General features: G+C 42.1%; 1 protein-coding gene across 3 annotated transcripts; it reads left to right on the top strand.

Moving 5' to 3' along the window:
- On the top strand, positions 1-11,583 carry SHISAL2A (shisa like 2A). Of its 3 annotated transcripts, none has more exons than XM_053392429.1 (4): positions 7-490; positions 3,720-3,865; positions 6,928-7,010; positions 11,255-11,583. In XM_053392429.1, the coding sequence occupies exons 1-3, from the start codon at positions 309-311 to the stop codon at positions 6,957-6,959; spliced, it is 360 nt and encodes a 119-aa protein (XP_053248404.1). In that variant the 5' UTR covers positions 7-308; the 3' UTR covers positions 6,960-7,010; positions 11,255-11,583. The 3 variants fall into 3 exon arrangements, with proteins under 3 accessions (XP_053248402.1, XP_053248404.1, XP_053248403.1); XM_053392428.1 differs by having other exon boundaries at positions 8-490; positions 11,252-11,583; XM_053392427.1 differs by lacking the exons at positions 6,928-7,010; positions 11,255-11,583 and having other exon boundaries at positions 1-490; positions 3,720-4,308.
- Positions 11,584-11,854: the final 271 nt, after the last annotated feature.

The raw sequence follows: 11,854 nt of genomic DNA, 5'->3' as shown, positions 1-11,854 counted from the left end.
CGGGAGTGGCGGGAGAGGGAGAAAGAAACCCTCCGCCTTGGCTACAGCAGAGAGTCCGTCGGCGGAGGTGGAAGGGGCGCGCCTGTGGAGCCTCAGAAGTGGCAGGAAAGGCGAGGCGGCTCCTCCTGCGCCCTTGGGTTGCGCCTGCCTGGCTGCCTTTCTTCCTCCCTTAGCGCGGGCGTCTTTTACCCGCTCTGCCTCTGGCGCGCGGTTCCTTGCTCTGCGGCGCCTTCGATTCCAATTCCCCGCCGCTTCTGAAAGAAGAAGCTGAGCTGCCTCGCCGCAGACTCCGCTCGCTCGGCTGCAGCATGAGCGCCGACTGCACGAGTTACATGAACGCCGACAAGGTGCTGGTCAGCGCCTTCAGCTGCCCGGGGGAGAACGGCGAGCCCGGCTCCATCTACTGTTGCGGCTTCCAGGACCTCAAGTATTGTTGCGATGATCCGAACAGCTTCTTCCCCTACGAGCACAACTACATGTGGTGGCTCAGGTGAGGCCAGGAGGCAGGCTGGGGGGCTGCCCGCCCACTCCACCACAGTGCCAAGACCCTCTGGTGTGAGTGTGTGTGTGGAATTAGTGGAATGCACTCTGCACACGCTCAGAGGTTGTAGAATGATTCTGTGCCCGTTTCAGGGCTGCCTTAGCAGCAGACTAAGCTTTGGCACGAAGTTAAGCTGAGCCACTAGCAGAGAAGAAATGTGTGTGGCAGGGGTGTGAATGTGCAAACTGGTAATGTAACCAAATATGGGGACTTTCTGCAATCTAAGCCGATTGTATTATTTTAGGAGGGGATTTTTTACCCCTGTTTTAGCAACCTTGTAGCAGCAGCAGTGTGAGAGGATCGTTTCTTTGCAGCGAGACAAAGAGGCATGCTCAAGAGACGACTTAACATACAATAATTTCCCCTCTTGTCCTTTGAATCATTGTATATCCATTACTGACAACAACCAGGGTGACAAAAGGATGGGTTCTTTGAGACTCCAATGCATGCCTTTTCATTAACTCTAATTAATATTAGTGGTACAGAACAGGAGAATGGTAGCTACTAGCCTAGTCTAATTAATCCAAATGAAAGATTTGTCTCTTTGTAGAAATAACTTATCATTAATAATGGGCGAAAGAGTTTTCTTAACAAGAATCTGATTTGGTTCAAACTTAATCCAGGTGGTTTTAGGCAAGTCATGTTATATTCACAGTGCAATCCTATGCATTTCAACTTGGAAGTAAATCCCATTGAATTCAGTGAGGCTTAACTCCCAGATAAGTGGGTACAGTATAAGCTTGTAGCCTCCATGTCGCATTTGCAATATGGATAGTGTAGCTGTGGCAAGGCTTTGTGCAGCCTTGGAAAAGTCCACCTGAGTTAACAAGCTGAGGGGGCAGGGGGAGGCAGAATCCCTTGTCTAGTCCTCCAATATATTATTGTATTTACTTGTGCTCAAAAGAGGAACAAACTATTGTAGAGGTTTCCCTGCCTGGTTACCTGGAGGTGATTAATAATTGCCACAGGCAACCAACCCTATGAGTGGTTTACAACAAGCCTGTACTAATACAAAGAAAACACTTTGAGCACTTTTTAAAAAGTTCAATGTTACTGCTAAGTTTGTATGAGTAAAAGATAAAAAAAATTCTCCAATCTGAAGAGAAACCAAAGTATTGAATAAGTTTATATTTTTAAGGAGTATCAACTGTGATCACCTGGATATTGAGTAAAAGAGTATTTGCAAATGACATCTTGTGGGTGGGATCCTGCCCCCCATCATGTGTTCAGTGACACCTACTGTACATGCATACATCACTAAGCACTGTGGCCAAATAAGTGGCTCACAGGAGGCATAGCCTTGCACATATATCATCAAAGTTGAAGCTTTCTGGAGCGTAAAACTGTCATAGTAAGCAATTGTGAGTTTTAAGGCTTAGGCTTCTGACACCGTGTTGAGTTATTTCAGAAAATTAGGCAGACAAAATAGCTACTGACAAGAACAGTTATTTTATTGTCATGACTAGTCAAAAACAGCGGCACTTTCAATGCTGACGGCATCATTAGGGATGGGATGTCAACTATGGTTGGAATAGCAGCATAACACTTAAAGTTCCTCATTACACTCTCTTCTCTGCCAGTTTCTTCCTCAGAAGTAACAGATGCCATCTCAAAACAAGAATATCAATCATCAGTGACTGAATTTAGGTACTAATCTATGCAGGCAGATGGTGCTACTACATTTCATGTGTGAGAAGTCCACCTCACAGAATACAAAATTTCTACAGCAAAGACAGTGCTGTGTAGGAATTAAGAAGAAATCTGCAGAATTTCACTTTTTTCATATTAAAAAGCAATAATTTTATACAAAGGATCATTCAAAATAATGAAGTGGTACAGTCCATACTGTAACCTTGGGACTCTTACCACCTGTTTCTGTTGCAGGTGAAGACCAGACCAGCAACATGGAATCTAAAATGGGGGCCTGTGGCAAAACATTTGCTTCAGCACACCACTTCTGTTTTAGTCCATTTAGAACTGAATATCACAATGGGTGTGTGTGGCTTACAGGCATATTGTCTTTCCTGCAGCAGAAAGTTGGACTAGATAGTTTCAGTCCCCTTCTCTCTCTGAGTCTATGTTTATCTTCCCGGGAATAGTGAAGGAATGTGTTTGCTGTAAATAGCAACAAAAGGCTAGGATTTATTCTTGTACAGTGGTACGTCGGGTTACATACGCTTCAGGTTACATACGCTTCAGGTTACAGACTCTACTAACCCAGAAATAGTACCTCAGGTTAAGAACTTTGCTTCAGGATGAGAACAGAAATCGTGCTCCGGCGGCACGGCAGCAGCAGGAGGCCCCATTAGCTAAAGTGGTGCTTCAGGTTAAGAACAGTTTCAGGTTAAGAACGGATCTCTGGAACGAATTAAGTACTTAACCCGAGGTACCACTGTACATGCAATGTTTTTCTATAGGCGTTTTGCATATCAATACTTCCTGTACCTAATAAATGGGGGCAGTGTCAATTTGCATTTTCTTAGTACAGAAAGTATTGATCTGATGTGTTCTTTCCTATTCTACTTAATTCAAGAGGGTTCTGGAAGCTTCTCTGGGTGAAAGAAACAAGCAGAAGGTTCATGATGTTTGGGTTATTCCTTCAGAGAAGCTGAGTACAGCTGGTTTAAACTGGATCTCTTTTCTGTCAAGGTCATGCTGACTATAAAAGTAAGGCCAGAAGGAGCCTGGGTTTCAGTTTCTCTTTCTTTGTCTTTTCCTTCTCGTGTGGTGTTCTGTATATAGGGTTAAGGTTTAGTCTTATTATAAGTTATTGTAAGTTTAAGTTAAGTCTTCTGCAACTGGATTTCTTATGGACAGTGCCAATCCTGATTGTATTGGATTTGTGACCATTATGCTCATTTGTCTTTGGTAGCAGTAAATCTCTGCTGGATGAAATACAATTGCCTCTGGTCTATTTTTTGGGAATTCTGCAACGTGTTTAAGTTTTTACTCTGCTAACTATACGTTGGAGTTCTGCTCTGGATCAATAAGAGTAGAATTTCATGACAAATTCAGTTCCCATGAGAATATTAAAGACAAATCAGTTTATCTCTATTCTGTGAAAACATCTGTCTTCCTTCTTTAAGTACATGTGATGCTGATGATTTCTTGTTGTGGTGTGCTTGACAATGCTCCTAGAATGTCCAGCACATTAAATTCTGTTGCTTTCTTTTCTCAGTGTTGGAGCACTTATTGGCTTGTCAATTGCAGCAGTGGTCCTGCTGGCTTTTATCATCACTGTGTGCGTTCTTTGTTACTTGTTTATCAGCACGAAGCCACAAAGCAAACTGGATAGAGGCCTCAGTTTAAGCTTACAGTCAGCAGGTAAGAGCTCTTCATTCAGCAGAGAACATTCAGATGTTTCCTTAGTAGTTCCAAGATTCATCACCACCTGGGTTTTTAAATTGTTCTGATATCAAGCAGTCTCAAATTTTAGCCTCTCTCTAAATCAACACTAAGCTCTCCGAGTCTTCCAAATTCAGATGGCTCAGGCAACATTTATTCCTTCTTGAAGTTCTAGAGGCAAAAAAAATATTCAGACAGTATGTAGCAGGAGAACAAGCAGTCCATTGGGCAATAGGACAGTCACTCAGTACAACAGTGAAAAGGAGCAAGCCAATCACAGGGCTTCATTTTATGCTCATTAGGAAAGGAAGGGAATGGGCTGTTGTATAGCTTGTTGGAAAAGATGCACACCTGGACTGGGAGGACTTAGCAGTTCTCTTAGATCTTGCCACTATCATGTTGGGGAAGACCTTATCACCATTTGAGTGAGAGCTATGGCCTCACCTATAAACTGATCGCCACAGTGTCTTCTTGTCTTTAAATACAATATCAGAAGACTTATCTGATGTGTTCATCCTGGCAGTTAGGGGAACATGGATGATAGTTGACAGATCCTTGATTTCAAAGTGTGGTCATAATCCCACACTGTTAGTGCTCTGCAACTCCAAAACTGGTGCTGGGTCCAGGACTACATTCAGATGCCGAATCTGATTACCACATGCATGGTAGCCACCTTAATCATGGGCATCCCCACACTATACAAAGCATGCAGCTCCCTTGCCCATAACCACAACTGCCTGGTCTGGCTTCAGCTGCAGACTAAAGGCTCCCATTGATGTTAGCAAGTTCTGGTTCAGGCTAATCATCACCAATTTCTATTCCTTCATTACTGCTGATATACAGAAAATAAGACCAAACAAACTCATATCAAAGCTCATATTGAAAATGTTCATAAATGACAGGAGCCAACATTTCTTTAAAAAGAGACCTCCTGTTCACCTTCTTGCTGAGTATTATAAGCCATGCTGCAGGAGCAGCAGAGAAATTTTTTCTAATACGAAAGATTTCCTGATTCCAACAGAGAGGTGTGGAAAGATCTTTGAGGTGCAATCATATTATAGAGAATTCTGTCAGCTCTCTTATTTTATTTTAATTAGCAAAAACACCTAATATTATTTTTTTTGAAAGGCAAAGTTGAGCCTGATAGAAACAGCAAGCTGCCTTCTTTGCTCCCTTTTTTTGTTAAAGGGTTCCTAATGGGACATTCTCTAGAGATGGCAAGCATATCGGCCTGCTAATTAAGAGATTCTTAGTCCTAGTTGTCTCATCCTTAGGCAACAGACTTACTCAATTTAATTCAATTCCAGATGAAAACTTTTTCTTCTGTGAATCCAAGGGAACTGTATTGATTATCCTCTGAAATTGGAATTAAACCCATCATCAGTCTCCAGCTACTTTTCTAGTTATTATTTCAACCTTTTGAAATGGGGAGAAAGGGGGGGGCAGTTGTGCTGTTTCATTAAAGCTCTAGCAGCATGTATACTGTCAACTAGTGGTGCAGCAATAAGACTGCTAGCACATTTGCAAAGCATGATCTGGGATGGTTTCAAATTGTATGGGAGGGGGGCATGTGTTGAGATTCCTGCAATGCAGGGAGTTGGACTAGTTAACCCCCAGGGTCCCTTCCTCTCCTCTGCTTCATGACCCTGTGATGTAGGCTGATTCTCCAGATCCTCCAAAGAGGTTTCCTTCAGTGGGGTCATGACAAAACCTCCCATCTGGAAGCACCCCCTTTCTGCCTCATATGTCGTCATAACTATGGTAAAACTGTTGATTTTGTGGAACTTTATCTACCATCAGAAAACACCAGGTCACAGCAGAAAAGACGACTTAGCCGTCAATGGACTAGAAAAGGAATAAGCTTTAATGTCCGTCTTTGAGCAACAATTGCTTGTGGGTACAGATACAGCAGCAGACATATTGGTCTAATTAATAAAGGAACTTCAGAATCAGATAAACTCGTTTATTTCCTGTTTTTTCCCTTAAAAGAACGACCTGGGGAAAGATCACTAAGTGGCACATTTGGTAGCTATGACAACCTTAATTAGGTTGATTTGAAATATATATATGTGAATTTGAAGTTTTCCAGCTTGTTAAAAATGATTATTATACTCTTGAGTGTGTTAACTTAAATTTGTTGATACCTGTTCTTATCTCTCTTAATTATAAGGTTAGCTGATGATCAAGTTGCTTTATCATAACTGGATATCTGTTCATTTCCTTTGGAACTAGTCAGTCATGCTTTGAATGTCCCTAATCTGCTTAATTAGAAACAGTAAAGCTGTTGAAACTTTCTACTTGGCCTTTTTAAGTGATAAATCTGAGGCTTTGAGGAACAGCTGACACTCTGCGCAGTAAGTGTTAAAAGGCCAAATACACAAATTGACTTTGGTGCCTCTGCTTATTAGGGTTGCCAACTTACTAGAATAGTACAAGATGCATTTTAATTGTGACAATAGAGCAAGTTCAGAACCAAGAGGTAAACCCAATTTCAGCTTGTGCAGCCATTGCCTTCCTAAACCTTGCTTTGTCAGCTCAGAGATCAGATCTGGAAAGAAGTTATGTTAATTCATCCTGTCAAGAGTAACTACCAGGGGTGGTTGGGGCAGTGCTGCAGAGCTACCCACCTAACACAGTAATCACTGTCACTTATTGAGATGATGCAGACCAGGGCAGGGCAATGTGCAAGGTTGGGGCTGTGCAAGCACACCAATGGATTCTCCCACCAGTGTGCACACACAGCCTTGTTCTAGCTGCTGCCTTGCCCTGGTAAGACACCTCCCCACTGCACTGCCTGCTCTTGCTAAATATGTGGCTGAAGCATCCTTTATTTTCTTAGAGTCAGAGCCCCCTTTTTTCCTGTCATTGGACCCAAGGCAGTCACCTATCCAGACAGTGATCAGACTCACTTAGCTTCAGCAAGGTGATAGCTTCATGTACCTTCAGACCATACCAGCAGAGCATGCTCATTAGATCCTGTAACTGAAAGATGCCTCCTTCATTTCAGGTTGACTGAGAAAGATGTCCTTTTTGTTTTTCAGGTCGAGAAACTAGAGGAAGTTCTTTATGTTAAAGAAAGGCGTGTGGAACAGGACATGTATGGACCAGTTCTGCAAGCAAACAGGTACAGTGCTCTTCTCATTACAGCCCCCAGTCTCTTCTTTGTAGATGAAGGAATGTTTGCTTTTGAATTCAGGATCGATGAGAATTGTTTGCTATTTGAAAGGCAGTATAGGTGTGTTCAAACAAACCCCTTCACCTGTACAATGGCGGAGGGTGTGTTCCCGCTACCCTCTTGTGCAGTCATGGAACTTGCAAGATTGTTCATTTGAATGCCTACTTTGTTACTGTATTATTTAGTCCATAAGAGTCCTTGCCGTCTTTGTGACTTTCATTGAGCAGGCCCATTCAGGTCAAATATTAGCTTTTGCGAAATGCAGGGATTAGGTAACATTGGGTTATACCCAGTACTGATGTTCCACTAGTGCAGTAGACTTCCATTTGCACAAGGGAACTTTCCCCATTCCTCCTCTCCAGACCCCTGTGCACTCTCCAGACACGCCCCTCCAAGTATCTTTTGAAGGTGCACAGTGAGAGGAGAGGAAGAAGTCTCTTTCAGTCACCCCCTTCTCTCTCTCGCAGACTGCTGAGAGTAGAACAAATCACTCTACTTAGAAGTGTGAACCAATCACTTGGCAGAGGTTCTCCCCAAATCTTCCTTTTCTTATTCTGAGCTACCTGGGGCTAGTCCAAGACATTTTGATGCTTGAGGCAAACCACAAAATGGTACTCTGCTCCCTGCCAGGAAGGAAGGGGTGAGGGAAGATCTACATCAGGAACAAAGGGGGAATAAAGATCCCTTTTAGGATCTTCTGCCTCTGGATCCTGTCACCCGAGGCAATCACCTCAACTTGCCTCATGGGTGGGCTGGCCCTGCCCCTTACCCCATGAAATTAGGCTGAAAGCCACCGGTTGCCCTCCCCACCCTTATGCGATGCTAATGAATTTCACAACTGACAATTCGAAGCATTAGAACTCATTGTGGAAACAGCCAATGAAACATTTTCATGAAAGCAAATATTCTGGGACATGGACCCCTGGGTAAGACAGGAAATTAAGTTTGGGCTAAGTAGCTTAGCATTGTTCTACTTCCTGAATAATGAGTGTGGATTGTTTCTTCCTCAGAGGGATGGGGAGATAGTATGTTGTATTGCAGTGGTAACATTTCAGGTGAAAGGCCAAGTTGTCTGCGTCATAGAGCACATAATTCAGCTGAGACAGAAGGATTTAGCTATTGAGAATAAACACTGATTCATCTGGACAGAAGAAAATTATTTTTGTAGTGCACTTGTCTGTGGATTATTGAAAGGGAGGCAGCGCAGTGTTGCTGACTGATCAATGAGGATTTGAACTAAAAATGCTGATAAAAGAAACATGCTTTAGTCAACAAATGAAATATACTGCATTCCTTTGGTTGGCTTTACAATCTTGTTTGTGAGTTTCAGGGTGCATTTTTAAAAATAACTTCTTATTGGGTTTTATAAACAAGGATCATAATAAATGATACAAATAAATAGACCAAGTCTTCTTGTCATGTGTAATATCTGCAACATATGGTTCATTATTAGCGTTCAGTGTGTAAGTTCTTGGTTTGTGAATTGGTTTAAACAAAAAAACAAAGGGGAAACAGGGTAGAACAGAGTTAACAGATAATGTTCAACATCGCAGCGCTAAACACCTTGTAATCAGAAGCCCTTGTGTTTGTGCTTAGATTAAATATGAGTAGCAGTCATTTTCCTCTTATGTTACCAGTGAAACAATATAAATCCTTGGTATATTGATGAACATGGGAGGCATGGTCAAAGTGAAGATAATAAAATTATTAATAGCAGGGGCTTTTTCTCCAAGCTGTTTTTCTGGGTCTTGAAGCAGAGCTTAGAGTTTATGTAGATATACTTCTTTCTTTCTTCCATGTCCACGTGTGTATTTAAGATGAGGAAAACGATCTGATGGCTAATTCAGTGCAGATAAAAAAAGAGGGCTGGAAAGCAGCTACCATAAATTTCTATGGTTTTTGCTTAATGCAGAATTGTGAATGGGAACAGATCAATCCATGGCCAAGGAGGAATGCATATATAACATATGCTTTCTATGGTACTTAGCTTGATAGCCTAGAAAGAAAGAAAAACCATGCAGTTTAATATTGTTTTTAAAATCAGAGCCCTTGGAGTTTCAAAAGCAAGTCTTCTCAAGCATATATTATAGAAGTGTAACTGTCCTCCCCCCCCCCCCCGGATGCCACTTTACAGTCTTCTGCTGCTCATGAAGAAGCTGGCTGTTTCCTTCTGTTTGCACTTTGTGCCTGTTGATATGTTTTATTAGTACATATTTGAAATGTGGCTTGATCAGATCTTTCTGCTGTGCCTTTGATGCACACCTGTATTGCTACGTCCTTTGATGCACAGCATGACAGAAAGTAATGTAGCCAACTGTGTGAGAGCTAGCACTGATTCAACAATGGGACTGAAACCTGATTCGATGTAGTTATACAGTAGTTACAAAGCACTACATCAAGCACTAAGCTGGTGTAACAGGAAACCTTGTTCTTGCACTGACTAGTCCCTGTGCAAATGAAATCTTTGTTCCACCACTGCAAGGCTGCCCTACTCCATCTGCTGGGGGAGGAGCTGAAGCCATGACACTGTAACAGCAGTACCTGCAAGGATCATTGTCAAAGCAATGATTCTTTAACATCAACTTCGTTGGACTGGGCATGTTGTTTGGATGTCTGATTATCGTCTTCCAAAGCAACTACTCTATTCTGAACTTATAAATGGAAAGCGTAATGCTGGTGGTCAACAAAAGAGGTTTAAAGGCTCTCTGAAGGCAAATCTTAAAAAATGTAAACACCGACAATTGGGAAACACTGGCCTGTGAGTGCTACAATTGGAGAACAGCCTTTACCAAAGATGTCATGGACTTTAAAGACGCTCGAACTCAGGACAAAAGGGAGAAATGTGCTAAGAGGGAGGCACGTTTGGCAAACCCTCACCATGATTAACTCCCGCCCGGAAACCTATGTCCCCACTGTGGAAGGACATGTGGATCTAGAATTGGTCTCCACAGTCACCTACAGATTCACTGTTAAGACTGTGTTCATGGAAGACAATCTTACTCAGCTACGCCAAAAAGAAGACCTGCAAGCCCCTTTCATGGAGCAGCTTTGGCATCCAAGAGACTGACTTGGGGCAAATAGGATGGAGAAAGAGGCAAGGCTGTGCACGACATTTGTATCAGCATTGCTCTGACAAATGAGTGGGGATTTTATTCAGGCAAATGGAGTGAAGTTTCATGGTTGTTTTAGCTGCTGAAGTGCAAGCCTTCCTAGCACTCTGACCTTGGGCATTATTGATCCACTGTCCCCAGCAGAATGCAAGAGGGCATTTTCCTACTTCAGCTACTATCTGTTGATGAATCTGTTTGTGCTTATGGCAGACAGCTGTTGATTTGGCTAAATTAGTGACAAGTCAGATGTGAGGTCAGAAATCCACTAATAGACCCTTCTGCATTTTTGTTATTGTGCTGTTTTGGAGGTTGGCAGAGTAGTGCTCTGAGGAATGTTGTTTAACCCTTCCTTCCCATGCCCCTTTTCTGATGGAGTTGCTAATAGTTTCCTGTCTTTAGCCTCCTTTTGGAGCTAATAATAGCTTGGGAGGGGAAAGCAATTTGCACTAGAGAAAACACATAGGAAGAAAGGGTGAAACTTTCCCAGAGCTGATCTTCAAAGTCACTGTAAGCAAAACAGGAGCTGAAAGATCCTAACCGTGGATGTCCCACATCACATTTGATTTGGCCCCGTGCCAAGATATCTTTGTCATCTTCTTTGTGCATTATTTTAGGCTAGTATTAATCACCTTCTGTGCTTCATCACAGACCTGGATTGTTAACTCAGTGTTCTTTTATTTTATTTTTTTAAAGCTTATATTTATGAAGCATGTGTAGAGCTACAGCTGTAGTAGTTAACGTGTTCCTGGGTAGGAAACTGATAGTACAATTCTCTGGAAGCAAGTCCAGTTGACTTTAATGGGGCATTCCCAGATGTAGGATTCTAGCCTGGGGTTCACATTCCTGCTTAGCCCTTGATCTTGGCTGGGGTAACATTATTTCTTGCTTCTAAGGTTATTAGTCACAGAGTTATTGTGCAAATAAAATATGATTGCGCCATGTATGCAATCCTGAGCTCCATGGAGGAAGAGTGAGATTCAAGTATGACAAAGACAAATCTATTCAGGAGAGAGAGAGAGAGAGAGAGAGAGAGAGAGAGAGAGAGAGTTTTTAATAGTGGTTTCTGTTTTGTTTCCATAGCAGAAAACTACATCTTTCTGAACACACCAGCAAAACTGTCTACACAGCCCCACAGAAACAAAAGGAGTCTCTTGTCTTTAAGCTGGACTGGAAGAATCCAACTCAAGAAGCCAAGGAGCACTTTGAAAGTTGTTCTATTGCTGCTGTGAAACCTATTAATGCTCAGGGGCCAACCTGGACAAGTATCCAGGAAAATGAAATCATGATTGTCACCATTCATGTACATTGCAGGCCCTGATCCAGTGACAACCTTCCCCCTCTGTTTTACAAGTATGTATTGTCTTATATTTGCAGGAATGTTAACTTTTAATTAAATGAGCTACTATTGTTTTGTTTTTTTAAAAAAGTAACCTGTTGTTCATACAGACCATCTTACATGCCCAAAATGCAAATGCAACAGTATATTTTGATCTGCATAACTTCTGTTAAGAAAGTGATTTTTTGTGCCCCAATATTTGCTTTGAATTATGCATCTGCAAACATTTGCGTTAAACACGTGGTTCTTTCTGAACAGACAATACCCCGCTTCCTAAGATTTCATTTGTGTCTTCATTGTGTACTGTGGAAACACATTTTAATGATATCTGCTCATACATATTATTT

The sequence above is a fragment of the Podarcis raffonei genome, chromosome 6, assembly GCF_027172205.1.
Source record: "Podarcis raffonei isolate rPodRaf1 chromosome 6, rPodRaf1.pri, whole genome shotgun sequence".
In the NCBI taxonomy this organism is placed as follows: Eukaryota; Metazoa; Chordata; class Lepidosauria; order Squamata; family Lacertidae; genus Podarcis; species Podarcis raffonei.
The sequence above is the reverse complement of the archived record's forward strand: the minus strand, read 5'-3'. Positions and strand labels throughout refer to the sequence as shown.